The sequence below is a fragment of the Corylus avellana genome, chromosome 8 (genome assembly GCF_965113065.1).
Source record: "Corylus avellana chromosome 8, dhCorAvel1.hap1.2, whole genome shotgun sequence".
In the NCBI taxonomy this organism is placed as follows: Eukaryota; Viridiplantae; Streptophyta; class Magnoliopsida; order Fagales; family Betulaceae; genus Corylus; species Corylus avellana.
The window spans coordinates 4,389,205-4,407,460 of NC_142497.1; the positions used below are offsets into that span (position 1 = coordinate 4,389,205).

At 37.5% G+C, this 18,256-nt stretch overlaps 2 protein-coding genes across 2 annotated transcripts; one reads left to right on the forward strand and one right to left on the reverse strand.

Moving 5' to 3' along the window:
* Window positions 1-362: 362 nt before the first annotated feature.
* On the forward strand, window positions 363-9,843 carry LOC132164519 (bifunctional nitrilase/nitrile hydratase NIT4A). Its single transcript, XM_059575037.2, has 5 exons — window positions 363-605; window positions 964-1,143; window positions 2,785-3,078; window positions 7,767-8,048; window positions 9,264-9,843. Exons 1-5 carry the CDS (start codon window positions 479-481, stop codon window positions 9,407-9,409), a joined length of 1,029 nt encoding a protein of 342 aa, XP_059431020.1. The 5' UTR covers window positions 363-478; the 3' UTR covers window positions 9,410-9,843.
* Window positions 9,844-10,527: 684 nt separating this feature from the next.
* Window positions 10,528-13,562, reverse strand: LOC132164101 (G-type lectin S-receptor-like serine/threonine-protein kinase At5g24080). Its single transcript, XM_059574520.2, has one exon. It carries the CDS (start codon window positions 13,240-13,242, stop codon window positions 10,837-10,839), a length of 2,406 nt encoding a protein of 801 aa, XP_059430503.2. The 5' UTR covers window positions 13,243-13,562; the 3' UTR covers window positions 10,528-10,836.
* Window positions 13,563-18,256: the final 4,694 nt, after the last annotated feature.

Here is an 18,256-nt window from a genome sequence, read left to right on the forward strand (position 1 = left end):
ACCTAATAAAAAAAAGGTGATATATTATAATTGAGAATTGAATACATTTTCGTCCATTTTTTGTTCTCAAACTCTTATTATCTCCATCCAAAAATGAAAGAGAGTTGAGCTCTAATGAGATTATGTGACACGAGGCAAATTTGCATGAAGTTATATGGGTCAAGTTTACATGTTATTATTAAAATAATAGCATGTATACTGTAGTTTAATCGACGGTAAAGATTAAATTTTAAAATTAACTTAGTTTTAGAAGCTTTAATAGGTGAAAGAAAATAAAGAGATATTGAAAAATTTAAGAGCAGCCGAATCCAAGTTATATATCTAAAAGATCGCCTACCCGGCATGAAAATTTCTAGATACACTCCCCCACACAAGCCCAACCTCCCAAACGGCCAAGTTCAACGAACAATCCAAGCACTTGCAGTGACACGCTGACTGAACCAATCTCAGACAGCAGCGCCAAAAACGACCAATCTACATGGCGATTGTACCCTCGCCCCCCATGTTCGCGGAGGTCAACATGGGCGCCGACTCCTCGGCACCCACGGTCCGAGCCACCGTGGTCCAGGCCTCCACTGTCTTCTACGACACCCCCGCCACTCTAGGTCATCACTTGTTTTTTTTGTTTTTGTTTTTGTTTTTTTTTTTTTCTCCATACTGAATGTTACTATATTTTTGGACCTGAAATTTTGTTGGATTTCTATTGTGTTGCTTGTTTTACATGATCGTTTACCCATTTGTTAGAATTCAATTAAATTGATGAGTATAACTTTCGGTGATTGATTTCTGCTCTATTACTATTTTTTCTCTGTGTATTGATTTCATGCTGCTAATTGATTCTATATTCTTTGTCATGTGTGTTTAAGAGAAGTTTATTGTTCTAATCTGTTTTTATGTGAGGTAGAATAATGTTTCTAGTTGAGGTGAAGATGTTGGTTTTTTGATTTCTGATTGAACGTCTAGATAAGGCTGAAAGGTTGCTGGCAGAAGCCGCCGGGTACGGATCCCAGCTGGTAGTGTTTCCAGAAGCATTTGTGGGTGGCTATCCGCGTGGTTCCAATTTCGGTGTTACCATTGGGAACCGAACAGCAAAGGGCAAAGAGGATTTTCGCAAGTATCATGCTTCGGCCATCGATGTACCTGGTAAGACTTTGAGACTGTGTTCGATTTCGTGTTCATTTTGTGCTCATTGGATGGATTTATTGTTTTAGAACCTGGATTTGATGGAATGTTCTAGGCCACCTGATTTTTTGGCCTGTAATTGACCTAATGGAAGTTCGACTATAGATAATCAGATAACTTCTTAAACAATCTAACCATTGGTTGTAATTAATTGTATAGTTAGATGAAAATTAAGAGAATTACTTTCTGTTCTTCTTTTGTCTCTGTGAAAATGATATTCTGGTCTTATAAAAAAGCAATAATAAAACATTCTGGTACATTTCTGTGAGTACTTGGGTGCAACAGAAAAGGTTTCTGATTGTGTTCCTTCTTCTTGTAATTATAATACGACAATTTTTGACTCTTTATTTTTTTAAATGGGAATTTTTCTGTCTTGAGGAAATTTTGATCTCCATTTATTGCTGACCTGATGAGATGTTAGTGCTTAGGATGACAGATGACGAGGTATTTTAATTGTGGCTATTTAGGTACTTTCCAATGAATTGATGGCATTTGATGACTGATTTTGTAACACCCCACCTCAATGACACACAATATTGTCTGCTTTTGGCTCCCCCAAATCAAACTTCTTAGGAGGTCACCTATCTTGGTACTACTCCAGCAAAAGCACACTTAACTGCGGAGTTCTGATGGGATCATGACCATTACGGCTTTAAAACGCGTTGTTGTCATTAAGGGTGTAGTATACATTTAAGCACATCCTCATCTCTATACCCAGGCGATATGGGATGTCACAGATTTGATTCTGGGAAAGAAAAGCTTTTTATTTGTTCTGTCAAAAGCTTTATCATTCTCTTCCATGGAAGGTGTATGCCAGATTGTTTGGTCTGTGCCTGCAAGTAATATGTGAAAGATCCTGAAACAACTTGGATCCTTTGGTTTTTTGCCTAGAACTGCATCAAGAGTGCAGTTTCTGAATTGGTTGGTTTCAAACTAGTTTAAGTAAGAGACAGATATGAATGTATTTAAACAATCATATCAGAGTTGAAATGAAATCCTATGTATGATATAGTTTAACCAAGTTTCAAAATTTTGGAGATTCAAGTTACAGCATCTTTTCAACTAGGAGAACAACGTCTGGTGTTTTTGGCTTTCTTTCTGGCTGGGCCTTACATCCACAGTATTTTATGCAATATGAAATCATACTCGTGTTGATGTAAATAGTATATTACTTAAGAACAATGTAATATGCAGTATGGTTGACGAAAATAGCATTATATATGTTATTACCTGAAAAAAAAAAATGCAAATACGTGGAACTTTTCGTCCTTTTTTGAGAATCTTTTTGTTGAAGTGTTGCAATTTTTTTTTTTTTTTTTTTGTTATGTCATGTCAATATGCAACCTAAGATTAACCCATTTTGACATAATGATAATTTGGAACTCAGTTCTTTTATGGAATGGGCAAGTATTGAGTAGTTCAAATGGACATTATCAAGTTGCAGCAGATCTATTGACTGAAAATAATAATGATTACTATACATTTTATGGAATTATGTGCACTTTCATTGTTAATGCGATTTGGAGGCCTAATTGAATTCATATTGAATCTGTATAGGTTTAGTTATGGTCAGTTTTAACTGATTTATTTGATACAATGCAGGTCCTGAAGTTGACCGGTTAGCAGCAATGGCTGGAAAGTATAAGGTGTATTTGGTGATGGGTGTGATAGAGAGAGATGGATATACACTTTACTGTACCGTTCTGTTTTTTAATTCTCAAGGTCATTACCTGGGAAAGCACCGGAAAGTCATGCCAACAGCATTGGAGCGTATCATCTGGGGGTTTGGAGATGGATCAACAATTCCAGTTTTTGAAACTCAAATTGGAAAAATAGGTGCTGCCATTTGTTGGGAAAACAGAATGCCTTTGCTAAGGACTGCGATGTATGCTAAAGGTTAGTAATCTTTGATCCTTACCACAATTCATATTAATACGAATATGTATAACATTTTTTCAAGCTTTTTATTTTTTTTATTTTTTTTCATTTCTTTACCTCTTATTGGTTCGGAAGTAATATCATATTTTGATTATTTATTTATATATTTTGGTTTTGTGGAATCTCGCAGATCTAAATTGTTATCAGTCCAGGACCAATTGAAGAATTTTAAGAAAGTAGTAGCCCACCTTGGTGGCCCAGTTAGTGTTTATTCCCCCACTCCTCCCTCTCTTCCTCTCTGTGCGTGCAATCATTTGTTGGATTCTAACTAGGTCCTAGGTGTTCAGGCTCTTTAGCTAATGAAATTGACAAATAAATCATTATAGGGCCTGACTGTGCTGGCTCAAATTGGCACCATACTGGGATGTGCAACTCTGGAAACCAGCATCAGTCTGCCAGAGTGCTAAATAGCTCAGGTCGTTTGCGATAATTGGTGCTAAGAAACCATTCGTCTCCTCTGTGAGAGCCTTCCATCTCCCAAGTGAGATCCTCTTGCCTTCTCTGTGTGTGCTCGGGGAGGAGGGCAAAGCTTCGCCTCTTCTCTCCTCCCCAACCACCACCCCCCCCTCCTTTTCCTTGTGTTTTGTAACCCATCTCCTTTACCAAACATTATAGTGGAGTTCCTATGTAACAACTCTAGCTTAGTTGATTTTAGTGCAATCCTCCCAGCTGTGGCAACCAAGACTCCTTGTTGCCGCAGGTGTGCCTACCAACAACCAATCTTCTGGTCTTCTACAAAAATTGCCTGTTTTAGCGGCCCATTCTTGGTCCTTGGGTCTAGAAGTTACTGGACCAAGTCATTTACTTGGCCCATTTTCATTTTTTTAATGTTTAATTTGGTATTGTATCATTTGTACTAGGGAGCTTGTTGGGGTCCCCTACCCCCTTCATGTGTATTGTGCTTTTATTTTGTTAATTAATTTTAATCTTACACAAAAATAAAAAAAAATAAAAAAATCATTCAGCCAGGCCCTTGCTAGCAATATACCTGTGTCATGGTTATTTTTGGTTTTTCAAAGTGCAACCTTCATTTCTTTTTTCCAATATCGTCATACTTTTTTTGTTTTTCTGTCAAATACTAATAGTTTTTATGTTAAAACTAAAAAATTCGTTACGCGCCCCAAGTTGTTACAAACCAGATTATCAAACAGAATAACATCTAAGCCAATTACCACAATTAAAGTCACCATAATCCAACAAAGCATAAAATAAAATCAATGCAAGGATTTGGTGACAAAATGAAAACTTTTTGAAGAACTCTTCAAAAGTAAAACCACTATGAGGTCAGTCAACCCCAAAGATATCCACTATAGAAGATTTATGTTACAAATAAGTCAGCTCACAAACTTTTATAATCCTAGACTTAATTTGCAACTCCGACAAAAGACCTATTCACCTTCTAACGTAGTGGCTTCAGAACTTCTAGTCTTCTTGTACAAGGATCACATTCATACACAAACCTTGTCCATTGCAAACCCAAAAATCTGGTGAGTGAAAGTTTTTCTATGGTTTAATTGATGAAGAACAAGGAGAGGATGTATATTGGTTTAGGCTCAAATTTGTTTAAGTTTCTCTCCGAAACAATAAACAAAATCATGTGGGTTTTATGAAAATCGTAGGTCATTATATAGGTAGGGAGAATACAAAGGTTTTTATGTCAAGTCGGTTTAGAATTAAAACACTCTGTGGTTGCTTCATTTGAATGAGACTTAAGTCTGTTTGAACGAACTCTAGGGTTTTTCAAAGATCACATCATCTTATTCAAACAAGCTCCGAACAAAACTACGACCAAGGCTCTCAGTAGTCTTGATGCAACACTTCGTTCAAACGTAAGTATGAACGTGGCTCTCAGGTTTTTGAATGAAACTTGATGTGCACCTTTGTTTGACGGGCTTTGAACAAACTTGTGAATGAAAGCTTTCAAATCTTCAATTTCAGCACCAAATTAACACCGATTCATCTCTAAACCAAAACCTAAAATGTTACAACCCAGAAACCATGTTTTGACCCAAAAAATTGCCAACATACTAAAACCTAACAAAGACTTTGTTTAAATGATCAGTTTTCTGTTGGCAAAGTCTTTCCTATATTAATAGTATTATCCAATATCTGTTCTTAAATTGTGTGCCTCAGCTGATGTAGGACGATATTTATCTTTATTTTCGGTAAAAACGAAAATAAAGAAAATATCAAAAATAATATTGGAGCAGAGCCGCTTGATCAGAATTTTAGCTATTCTCAAACAATGGAAGTACAAAAGGAAAGATTGCCACGATTCCCGCTGATTGTCAATTTTATATTAGGATTTTATTTTATTAGGACTTTATTTCCTTTCCTTATTAGGATTAGGTTTACTACTACTATAGGATTATGTTTACTTTCCTACTAGGATTAGATTTACTTTCTCTACTAGGATTAGATTTACTTTATCTACTAGAAGTAGGTTTACTTTCTCTACAAGTATTTCTCTTCTATAAATAGGCTTGCCTATTATGTAAAACTCAATCAATTGAATTATAATCAAATCAGAGAATTCTCTCTCAAATACTCTGCGGAGTTTTATTTTTTTCTTAGCCTGCGGGCTTGTTTTATCTTTTGGGTAGAAGACGAAGACGCTTCTCCTTGCAGAATCAAAGACGCTGCTCTTTGATTAGTTACCTTAGTCTTCCGCTACGTCAGTTGGTATCAGAGCAGGCTTTATCCTGATCATGGCCAATCAGCGCAACGGTGACAAACTTCTCCAACAACGCCGCTTGTAGGGGAGGGGCTCTTTCGAAAGCCAAATTCATGTGGTATCCGAGCCGGCATTATCCGGATTCGATGGCCAACTTATACTACAACAACAACTTCTATAACGACGCCGTTCGTGAGAGGGATGTTGTTTCGAGATCCGACTACCAGCGATACATCAAGCGATCAGAGGCTCCTTGGAGAACCGAATTTCAAGAGCTCAAGCAAACAGCGCAAATGATGCAACAGGAGGTGCGCCAATTGTGGGAGTCGTTTGAACGCAGGCAGATGCGTGCCCATTGGAATCACAGAGACACTCAGGAGTACCGGATGAATATCGATCTCCCTTCATTCGATGGTTATCTTCACATTGAAGATTACCTTGACTGGATAATGGAGGTAGAAAGATTCTTTGAGTACATGTGTATTCCGGAAGAAAAGAAGGTGAAGTTGGTGGCTTATAAGCTCAAAGGTAGAGCATCCGCTTGGTGGGAATGGTTGAAGCTCTCTCGATCCAGGGAAGGAAAAAGACCCGTGACATCTTGGCCTAAGATGAAGCGGTTACTCAATGCCCGGTTCCTACCACCAGATGACTATGGGATCCGAAGGGAACCCGTTCAGTATCCCTATGTTGACCGATTCCGTGAGGATGATGTAAGCCACTTTCGTCATGTCCATAATCATCTTCATAACTCTCCAAATAGGCCATTCACCTATGAAGAGAATTTCAATTATAGTGAAGAAGTTGTGGAAGATGTTAAGTTGGTTGAAGAAGTGGAGTTGTCGTCAGAGAAAACATTTGTGCAGCCACCATCATTGATTCCAACGACTACATCAATGGAGGAACAGCTACCGCCTCCTCCACCACAAGTGCAACTTCCTCTACCACAGTTACAACCTCCTCCACCACAAGTGCAACCTTCTCTACCACAGATGCAACCCACACCACAGGTGCAACTCATCACAATCATCACAAAAATTGACGATTCTTTTGAAGAAAACAATGAAGTTGAAGATGATACCCAAGTAGAAATCGTTGGAGGAATTTTGGTGGAAGTAGACGAAAAGGAAAAATCATGTCTTGATTCTATCTATATAGATTTCTCCAAGTACTTTTCTTCAGAGGAGCCACATGTGCCATGTCCCAAAGAAAACTCGAGGACGAGTTTTTTTCAAGTGGGGGTGTCTGATGTAGGACGATATTTATCTTTATTTTCGGTAAAAACGAAAATAAAGAAAATATCAAAAATAATATTGGAGCAGCGCCGCTTGATCAGAATTTTAGCTATTCTCAAACAATGGAAGTACAAAAGGAAAGATTGCCACGATTCCCGCTGACTGTCAATTTTATATTAGGATTTTATTTTATTTTATTAGGACTTTATTTCCTTTCCTTATTAGGATTAGGTTTACTACTACTACTAGGATTATGTTTACTTTCCTACTATGATTAGATTTACTTTCTCTACTAGAAGTAGGTTTGCTTTCTCTACAAGTATTTATCTTCTATAAATAGGCTTGCTTATTATGTAAAACGGAATCAATGGAATTATAATCAAATCAGAGAATTCTCTCTCAAATACTCTGCGGAGTTTTATTTTTTCTTAGCCTGCGGGCTTGTTTTATCTTTTGGGTAGAAGACGAAGACGCTTCTACTTGCAGAATCAAAGACGCTGCTTTTTGATTAGTTACCTTAGTCTTCCGCTACGTCATCAGCTCCTTGAATTTCCTTCTTATTGATTGAATGCCATCTAAAGCAATTTTGGTTGAGAATTCTAAATGTGATTATCTATAATGATTATGATACATGGGATGTTTCTGCTTGGAAATTATAGCATTTTGTTCGTGTTGCATGATGTTTAGTTTTAGATCATCTTATATATTTAGGTTTGATTTATGACAGTATTTGTTTTTAGGTGTTGAAATATATTGTGCACCTACGGCTGATTCCAGGGAGGTATGGCAAGCATCAATGACTCACATTGCTCTTGAGGGTGGATGTTTTGTTTTGTCAGCCAACCAATTCTGTCGAAGGAAAGATTACCCACCTCCGCCAGAGTATTTATTTTCAGGCACAGAACAGGACCTCACACCAGATTCTGTTGTCTGTGCTGGAGGCAGTGTCATTATATCACCCTCAGGGACTGTTCTGGCAGGACCCAACTATGATGGGGAGGCACTCATCTCAGCAGATCTAGGTATGTCACTCTTGTCTACTATATGTAATTTCCTGAACTTTCAAGGTCTCTCTTAATTTCTCTTTATAGTGTTATTCATGAGGAATCAATATGGTTGAGCAATTTGATGGGTTCCTGAGATAGAATTGTTTATTTGGTTTCAAGGGACAACAAAAATAAAGAGAACAATTTGAATCACAAATGAAAGCAACTGTGAGAGACCAAAAGTAACCATCTAGAATGTGTGCCATCCAGACAGTGTGTTAGAAATCAAATGGAAAGACCTAAAGAAGCTATCTATAATGTATGTTATGCTTTTGTTTGTTCTTTTCATTTTCTTTTTGCATACTCTTGCATTCATTGGGATCATGGCCTCTGCTATAAATTTCAAGCCCTTTTCCTTTTGTCTTTTTCATTGCTTAGCATCTACATGACTTAATTGTCCCATTTTAAAAAGTACTTTGTAAAAAAACACATTTTAAGGTGAAATACTGTTAATATGTGTGCGTATATTTTAGTTGAAATATGATTTAACATGAAATATAAATGCAGAGGCATGAAAAGAAGACAATTATTTTGCAAATCTCTGCCAAACTTTCTTAGCTTTTTTTAAGTGAGCAGGGGCAACCTGCTTTTTTAAAATCCTCATTGTTGGACGGTGCAGTGACCAATGTCAACATTATTGTTCTCTATGGACCACAACTTGTGCATCGCATAGGAAATTCACATGGTTCAGATTCTTTTCACCATCTGATTTACCCTCACTTTTGTGGTAAAACTAGGCTGTCATTATGGCTGTTGAGAAAATTACATCTGAAGTTGAGCAGTAGGAATTATTAAATGGCCCTCTCTCTAGCTGTGTCCCCCCTCCCCTTCCTCCTTCTGATATGGCCTTGTTTGCTAACACCTTTTTTTCTTTCTACCCAAAAAAGTTAAAAACATTAACAAACAACTTTCCTCGTAAAACACTTACAAAAAACTCAAAACTACTGTCACCTTTTATGTCATATCAAAACACTTTCAACCAAAACGCAAAAAACCTCCTGAAAAACATTATCAAACACCACCATGGTCCTTGAATGTTTTCTCCCAAATGTAAAGACACAGTGTCTCACATAAGCTGTGGTTTTTTTTTTTTTTTTTGGGGGGGGGGGGGGGGGGGGGGGGTTGGTACATTTATTTGTGTTTTTGGTTTGATACTTGACCTCTGATTCTGGTAATGCATAAATGTTGCAGATCTGGGTGAAATAGCAAGGGCAAAATTTGATTTTGATGTTGTTGGACACTACTCAAGGCCTGAAGTCCTAAGCTTGATAGTGAGGGACCATCCTGCAAAGCCGGTTACTTTCACATCAGCATCAGAGAAACCAGAAGACTACTAAGTAATTGTGACTTTCACCAGCCAGCAATTAGTGCACTTCTGCAAATTCTAGGCCTTGTCATCAATCGTCGGATGGACACTGGTTTTGACACCATCTTCTTTACTGTTGTCAGACGTGTGGTCCTTCCTGTATTGCTGTATCTTCCTTCGTGAACAACCTTTTTCTTGCATACCATATGTTGTTGTGGTGTTTCATGTTAATATTGTTGTTGTTGATTAATTACCAAAACACACGGTTATACTTCCTTCAGTTCTGTACATGTCCTACTTACTAAAGGATTTGGCTTACATCCTCAAAAAATTCTGTCTTTACATTTGGGAGAGAACATTCAAGGACCATGGTGGTGTTTGATAACGTTTTTAGGAGGTTTTTGGTGTTTTGGTTGAGAGTGTTTTGATGTGATATATAAAAGGTGACAATAGTTTTGAGTTTTTTATAGGTGTTATATGACGAAAGTTGTTTGGTAATGTTTGAACTTTTTTGGGTAGAAAATGTAGGAATATTATTGCAGTTACTAGAAAATGTAGAGAAGTCCTTGATGAATCAGGCGGACACGACTGTTACAGAGGTAGTAGGGAAGTTTGAAGATGTTTTTGAAGAACCACCTAGCAGGTCCCATGATCATGCCATTATCCTCAAACAACATGCAGAATGTTGCCCATATTTTCATTTAGAATTAAAATCGCACGTCTTTAAAATGCATTCATTTGTCAACAATTTGAAAAGAAAAAAAAACAAATTTTGTTACGCTTTTAAATCACAATTTTATAAAATGCAATTCTAAATGATACATTTTTTGCGATTTGATTTAAAATTGTATTTTTAATCTGTGAAATCGCAAAATCAGACACATTCTTTATATCTCATTGGGGTTTATTGTAATCGCATAGATTTAAAAAAGAACTAAAATTCAAATAAAATAAAGGATTAAATACTTTTTTGCTCAAGTATTTTAACAACTTTATTTTTTTGCCCCCTTCCTAAGTTAAGTTTTTATCACATGAAGTACTTTGGGTTTACATAAAAATGGAGATGGTACTTTTGTTTAAATTTCGTCCAAAATTTGACAGAAAACCACGTCAACACCATTAAAAAATCGACATGTGTCAATATATTAATTAAAAATACAAAATTAAAATTTTAAGATTAAAAATAAAAATAAACAAAAATACAATTGCCCCAGCTTCAAACATGATATATATATATATATATATATATATATATATATATATATTCCACCCCAACCTCAACCCCAAGGTGTAGTGGTGCACCACCATAAACTGAGGGGAAATTACATACGTAGCCTTAAGAAACTTTATAGTCTGGAAAATGGAAATTACATCTTGGCCTAAAAAAATAAAAATAAAAAACTTAGATCAATAATACACATGGACATGGTAGCGGCGTCAGCATTTTGACGCCAAAAACTAGTCATCTCCAAGGAAGAAGATGGTGGGCTTTCGTGGCTCTGTGATCTCCACCGTTCCTTCCAGCATCTTAGCCACCTTCCCCATGGATGGCCTCATCTCCGGTCGATCTTGGAGGCACCACATCGCCGTCTTGACCATCCGATCCACCAAACCAAAGTGGGCCCGACTATCATAACTATGCTTGATCCGACGGTCCAAAATGTCCTCCACCTTTATCTCCTTGAACACCTTCTCAAACGCCCATCCCGGAAAGTACCACTCCTCGCTGTTCTTCGACCCCTGCATCTCGAAGTTCCTTGTTCCGGTCACAATCTCCAACAACACCATCCCAAAGCTGTACACATCCGCCTTCGAGGTTATCGGCTCCATCTTGACCCATTCGGGCGCCATGTACCCACGGGTGCCCCGCATCCGAGACATGCTTACCATATCCTCCTTCTTCCTTAGCTTCGCCAATCCGAAATCCGATATCTTGGGGCAGAAGTCATCCCCCAATAGTATATTCTCCGGCTTAATATCGCAGTGCAGAACCCACTCCAAGCACTCCTCGTGCAAATATGCAATCGCTCTAGCCACTCCCAGGGCAATCCGGTACCGGACGTTCCAGTCCAGAATCGGGTTCTGGCCGTTCTCCGAAACAGGGTCCATTTCCATCTCGTCACTCTCGGTGAAATTGCCACGTCCCCGATTAAAGATGTACTTGTCAAGGGAGCCATTGGGGACGTACTCGTAGACCAGGATTCTCTTTCCTTTCTCAGCGCAGAACCCCCATAGCCTGACCAAGTTGAGGTGGTGCATCCGGGCGATGATGGTGACTTCCGCCCAGAACTCGGGGTCGCCGCCGGTGACATTCTTCAAACACTTGACCGCCACGACGCGGTGATCGCTCAGCTCGCCTTTGTAAACATCGCCGAACCCGCCTTTACCGATCAAGTTTGAGAAGTCATTGGTGGCGGCTTTGAGCTCGGCGAAGGTGAATCGCTTGGGTCCGCCTGCCGGAAGAAACTCGAGGCCCAGAGTCTGAGCCATATCCCTGTACTTGATGTACTTCTTGACGAAGCCCCAGAAGAAACCCACCCCGGAGATTAGCTCCAAGGCAAAGAGAACGCACACTATCGCTATGTTTCTCCTCGTGGTCTTGGATTCTTCCGGCGGCAGAGGAAGGCTTATCTTGACAGGGCATGTCGTTTCGAGCAAATTGGTCATGCCGGTGAAGTTTGTCTCGTCTGTCTCCGATTTGTCTACGCGCAAAAACATGGCGGCCTCCGTGCCCGGCGACCAATACCCGTATATAAGTCGTTCCAACTGTAGAGCGCACTTGCCTTGCCCATCATACTTGAACCCAAACCCAAGACATTTGGTATTTTTATGGCAGCTAGCTTCACAACTCTTCAAATTCTTAGCATTGAACCCAATCGTATTGTTGCCCCCGCTGGTATAATTGACATAATCGAGCCGAATAAACTTGGTATTTTCCGGGATATTGATCGGAATTTTGATTTCACATCCTTTTTCTTTTGCTCCTCTGAGCGTTTCCCTAAACCCAGGCGGGCATACACATGAGGTAGAAGAGTTTTGGCCATCACTAATGCAGATGGCATTGGGCCCACATGTCCCATAAACTCTGCAAATTTCTTGGATTGCTTTCCAAACAACGACCCACTGACGCTGGTCTGGATCGTAACTGTAAATTCTGAGATTACCGTCGTCATCAAGCGTCAATCTACGCCACCGGCTATCACCGAGATCTGCGGTAACGAAAGAACCCCCATTCGCCTGGACCAGTGTTCCGCTATCATTGAGCTTTTGGAAAGCGTTACCCTTATAGGCAGTCCAATAACTGTCGGTGGAATTAAAAAGCAGGTCCATGGCTTTGGAGAAGCTGTATTTACCGTTCTTGGAAGTGATTCCGGACCCATTTATATTCTGGTTCGGCAAGATAGTATCTGTCGGAACATTGAAACTCTGCCAGTTTGAGTAAATAAGATTGCCGTCTCTGCTTAGGTGGAGGCTGGTGGAGTTTGGGTTTCCGGAGGCATTCTGCGGCCACAAGTTCCGGCCTGAGGAGTCGTTGAGACGGAGCTGGCCGGAGGCGGTGATGACAAGGGCGGCCGAGCCGTTGACCGAAGGGTTACCAGTGATTGACCAAACGATGGTTTGTTCTGAGACGTTGTGGTACCAAACTGAGAAGGTGTAGTGCTCTGGGGAACTGGGTTGGGACCGAAATCCGGCGGCGAAGACGGAGTTGGGAGAGAGAAGGATTTGTTTCTGGGTTGGGCGCCATGGGGAGTTTGAGAAATTGAAGGATGAGAGTTTGAGTGGTTGTTGTTGGGCTGAGGATGGTGGAGGGTTGGAGAGTAGGAAGGCGAAGATGAGGGAGAGGAGTAGTACTCCTGTAGCCATGGCTGTTGATCGGGGACGCTGGCTGTGTGGAATTGAATTGAATCAGAGGTGATTTATGGCCGCCTAGGAAGACTTTTCTGGTGAAAGCTGTCGCAGTCATGGGGTTTGTCTTACTCGCTTGACTGACTTGGAGGCTCTTTGCTCGCTTCCTATTCGCTCTCCATTTTCCACCCGCACCCATTCTACTCCCCTGCCATTGACGGCTGTATTTTGGTCCACAAAAGATCACTTGCCTAAAAACAAAGACTTTCCTTCTCCTCTCTTTCCATCCAACTCTATCCGAAACCCCCACTCCTACGGCTATGTGGGTCTTCCACCATTTGGTCCATTTCGAAGGTCTTTGTCAAAAATCAGGATCCGGCCACCACGTCTTTATTATTATTTTTTTTTTTCTCCGGTTAATGCTTCTCGCCGGCCGGACTGATAACTGTGGGAAACCTGTAAACTCCCCAAGGAGAAGCCGGATCTGATCATCCACCTGACCTGGGATTTATTCATATGAGTATCCAAATTTCTTTCTTTTTCTTTTTTTACAAAAAATATCATGAGTTTTAGTTTTCGTTTTCACCAACCATAAGGCCATCTGATACGCATAATTAGTGGATTAGCTCTTTGATTGTATGGAATATGGATGGCCGGTGGCCCTCGATTATCAGGCCCAGCTACAAGTATTAGAGCATTCTCCTCAAGCTGTTTAAAATTTCTCTAAATTTAATTAGGGTAAAGTCCACATACCCCCCTCAAACTACCACCCAATTGACAATGTCCCCCCCAAACTTTCAATTGTGACAATGTCCCCTCCAAACTACCAAAACATTGTCAATGTCCCCCCAAGACTAGCAATAAGACAAAAATACCCCTATAGATTTCTCAATAAGACAAAAATACCCCTATAAATTCAAAAAAAAAAAAATTGATTTAAAAAAAAAAACGAAAAATTTTAATTTAAAAAAAATATTTTTTAGAAAAAAAAATATTTTAAACAAAAAATTTTAATATTTAAAAAAAAAACGGAAATTTTTATTTTTTTTTAAAAAAGTATTTTTTATTTACTTTTAAAAAAACAAAAAATTTCATTTTATTAAACGAAAATTTTATTATTTTTTTAAACGTAAATTTTTATTTAAATAAAATTATAAAACAAAAATAAAAATAAAAAAAATGGAAATTTTCAATTTTTATAAAAAAAATCGAAATTTTTTAAAAAAATTTCTTATAAAATTGATTTTAAAAAAAAAATCCAACATTTGGATTTTTTTTTTTTTTTGTTAGTTTTAGGTTTTTTCTAGAAGTTTTAGTTTTTTTTTTTTTTGTTTGTAATTTTACTAAGGGTAATTTCGTCATTGTGGGGAACATTGACAACTTTTGGTAGTTTAGGGGGGGACATTGTCACAATTGAAAGTTTGGGGGGGACATTGTCAATTGAGTGGTAGTTTGAGGGGGTTATGTGGACTTTCCCCATTTAATTATGAAAATGTACTTTTTTATTATTATTTATTTATTTAACTAGTTACTTTTTAAAACTACCAAATATCAAACTCTCTAAATATTATTGTTTTATTAATAAATATAATTGTCATGAAACTCACTCACTTTAATTCAATGCGAGAGATTTACCAAAAGCAAAATGTTACAATGCAATCAAAAGACCATATTTTTCCCATCAAAATTTACGTGGCAAGATTTTTAAAATAATAAAAAAAAAAAAGATGCAATTCTCTCTCCTTATTGGTCTCCTATGAAAGAAACTCAAGATTGGGTTAACCAACCTGAAGGAGAAGCCACTTGGGGGCCGGTGAGCCGCCACTCCCGCCTATTGGGGGTGGCTATGGTGGCCGCACGGCCACTCCCATGGCCATGGGGTGGTCGTGCTCAACCCTCATCGAACATAGGCTCAAATTGAGAGAGTTAGGGAGAGTTGAGCGAGACAGAGAAAGTGAGATGGTTTTGTCAGAAACAGAGGGAGCGTAAGAAAGAGATTGAGAGACAAAGGCAATGAGGGAGAGAGGATCAGAGAGAGAGAGAGGGACAAAGAGATGAGAGATTGAGAGAGAGTTACAGAGAAGGAGAGACAGAACAGAGAAGAGTGACGATGAGATTCAGAGAGATTGGAGAGTGAAAGGGAGTTGTAGAGAGAAAGAGAGACGAAGGGCGGCGCCGTGGGGCTGTGTGGAGCGGCTGATTTTAGCCCAATCCGATGGTGATCAGAATTGTAGATGGGCTCCGATTTAATTATTATTTTTTTTTTTTTTAGGAGAAGCCACCCAGGGGGTGGCGCGAGGCCACCCATGGGTGGCTGGGGTGGCCACCCCCATGGCCTAGGGGTGGCCTTGCGCCAGCCCAACCACCCATGGCCATGGAGGTGGCCTCGCGCCACCCCCAGTGGGAGGGTGTGGTGGCTCGCCGCCCTCTGGGTGGCTTCTCCTTTAAAAAAAGGCCGATTTTAAAAAATAAAAAATAAAAAGGCTGATTAACTCAGGTTGGGTTAACCAACCTCGGTTTCTTTTCATAAGAGACCGACAAGGAGAGGGCATTGCAATTCTTTTCATTTTAAAATTCTTGCCACATAGATTTTGATGGGAAAATGTGATCTTTTGATTGCATTGTAGCATTTCTTGACCAAAATGCTACTCAACAACCAAAATAATATTAAAAAATAAATAGCTTTTGCTTTTGGTGTCTTTATATTTGTAGAAAAGTTTAAGCAAATGCTAAATTTAAATTTTGATAAAGAGTTTGATAAATTATGTTTTTTGTGGATTTTATTAAAATTTTAGATAAATGTTAACTATGAAGAGCTTGATGGAGATGCTTTTAACGGGAAGAAAATGCAGAGAGAAGAAGAAGAAGAAGAAGAAGAAAGAGGTGGCATGTTGTTGGCCTTGTATGTCAAAATTGCTAGCCAAACCTAACGAATAACTGGATAAGGTAGATTCGTCAAATTAAAAGTTTGAAAAATAAAATTAAGAGTTTTTGAATTTTGATGGATGTTCTCCAAACAGTAGAAAGTTTCCTAAAAATTGAATAAACAAGGTTGTAAATTTTACATGATGTAAAAGAGCATTTACAATAGACTCTTTAAATAAAAGTTAAATTTGAAAAGAAAATTTTACTTTATCAAATTTAAAGAGCCACTTTTAAAATGAGACAAATTTCTTCCAAACTGATTGGGAGGAAATTTCATTCAACCTATTCTAATAAGAGCATCTTCAAAAGAATAGTCAAATTCCTAATAATAATAAGATCTAACTATTATGAGTGCTTTTTCGTCTTCAGCAGAATAGGCAACTTAACTTTTTCTCATTTAGTGTCTAAGAGCATCTCCATCAATAGTAGTCCGAATACCTACTGAAAAATTACAACTATCTACTTTAGCTACTACTTTTTCTCTATGATCTCTCCAACAAATTATCTATTTCTTTCACTACTTGCATTTAAATATTATTTCTCATTCTTATATCCTTGCATTTAAATGTTATATTCTTTTTTTTTTAAGTATACGTTGACATTGAAGTCATTAAATTTTTCTTCCCAAATATTATATTGAAAAATATGGAATCAATTTCAAGTATTCAATTGCCATTGAAATCATGAAGTTATTCTCAAGCATTTAAAAATAAAAAATAAAAACGTGTAATCAATAGAGGACCATGTAAACTAACAAATACAAAGCCATAAGTGTGATCAACAATAAGTATCAGAAAAGCAAAGCAACATAAAACAACCGACCAAAGCAAAAAAAAAATGAAACTAAATGGAAATATCTAAAAAAACAAAGGAATACAAGAGAAACAGGAATATCAATAAACAAAGGAACCCATTGATTTTTCGTCCATTGTTTATTATCTAGTGCGTGAAAACCTATTCACTGTTCACACTAGGTGAAAAATCTGCAACTTAGCTATTCGGTTAGAAACCAAAAATGACTCAAAATAGTCAAATCTGACTATTTTAAGTCATTTGGCTACTCTTTTGGAGATGCTTTAAATAGGTTGATTAGTTTATTCACTATTCACACTATAAACTTTTGTTATTATTTGTTCTCTCTCACTTTCTTTATTTTACTCTCTCTCTCTCCTCATCTTTTTTTTTACTTTTTCTCACACAAAATAATATTTAAAGAAAGTAAATAGTATAATAGTGAATCTGTTGAAGTGTGTATAAAAAAATGAGTAGCTAAAGTAAAAATTTGTACTTTTTCAGTAGTTATTTTGCCTACTTCAACATATTTGGGTTTCTAAAAAATTAATGTTTGAATTCTACAATAAATGACTATTAAGAATATTAAAAAAAAAAAAAAATTGTAAGAGATGACATTCGGCACTTATTAAGTTGGTTGGAAGAAATTTCCTTCAAACTGGTTTGGAGAAAATTTCCATACCTTTTAATATGAGTTAAATATTAAACTTTCTATATCTTTTTCTACTTCAGTTAAAAATTATTATTTTATTAGTTTTAAACCAATCAAGAGAGAGAAGGGTAAAAAATAAGCTGAAAAAATTATATAACTTTAGATATTTTACTCTTGAAATGTAGGGAGCATCTATGACAAGAGTTAAATATAAAGTGGAGAAGGAAGCTTGTTAAATTGACGTTTTCATTAGTTTTGTTATATATATAATTCTTTACCCACTTCAAAACATTGGAAAAATAAATTGGATTTTCTAAATAAATGACCCCGGGACGTAATCGACTTTCAAAAGGCCCATTAAGAAAAGAAAAATCACATGTTATATTATTTTTCCTATTGATTGTATCATTCAGTGAATGGTGGTTATAAAAATGTTTTCCATAGTTGATTCTACTTGATCTATAGGATTCTATGCTATTCTAATTTCTAAAGTAAAAAGAATGGTATTTTCCTTTTCAAATTTCTTTCACTTGAAAAGTAATTTGATAAATCAAAACCCAATTATATTCCTATGAATACTATAATTTTTATTACAATTTTTTTATTTTATAAATTAACGTGACATTTTACATGGCATTTATCACGTCAGTTACTAAAATGTGA

What these genes read in the sequence shown, in the direction of transcription:
- LOC132164519 (XM_059575037.2), top strand. Translation starts at nt 479, where the DNA reads ATGGCGATTGTACCCTCGCCCCCCATGTTCGCGGAGGTCAACATGGGC. An exon ending in TTCGGCCATCGATGTACCTG is followed by an intron (nt 1,144 to 2,784) that starts GTAAGACTTTGA and finishes GATACAATGCAG; the next exon opens with GTCCTGAAGTTGACCGGTTA. An exon ending in ACTCATCTCAGCAGATCTAG is followed by an intron (nt 8,049 to 9,263) that starts GTATGTCACTCT and finishes TAAATGTTGCAG; the next exon opens with ATCTGGGTGAAATAGCAAGG.
- LOC132164101 (XM_059574520.2), bottom strand. Translation starts at nt 13,242, where the DNA reads ATGGCTACAGGAGTACTACTCCTCTCCCTCATCTTCGCCTTCCTACTC.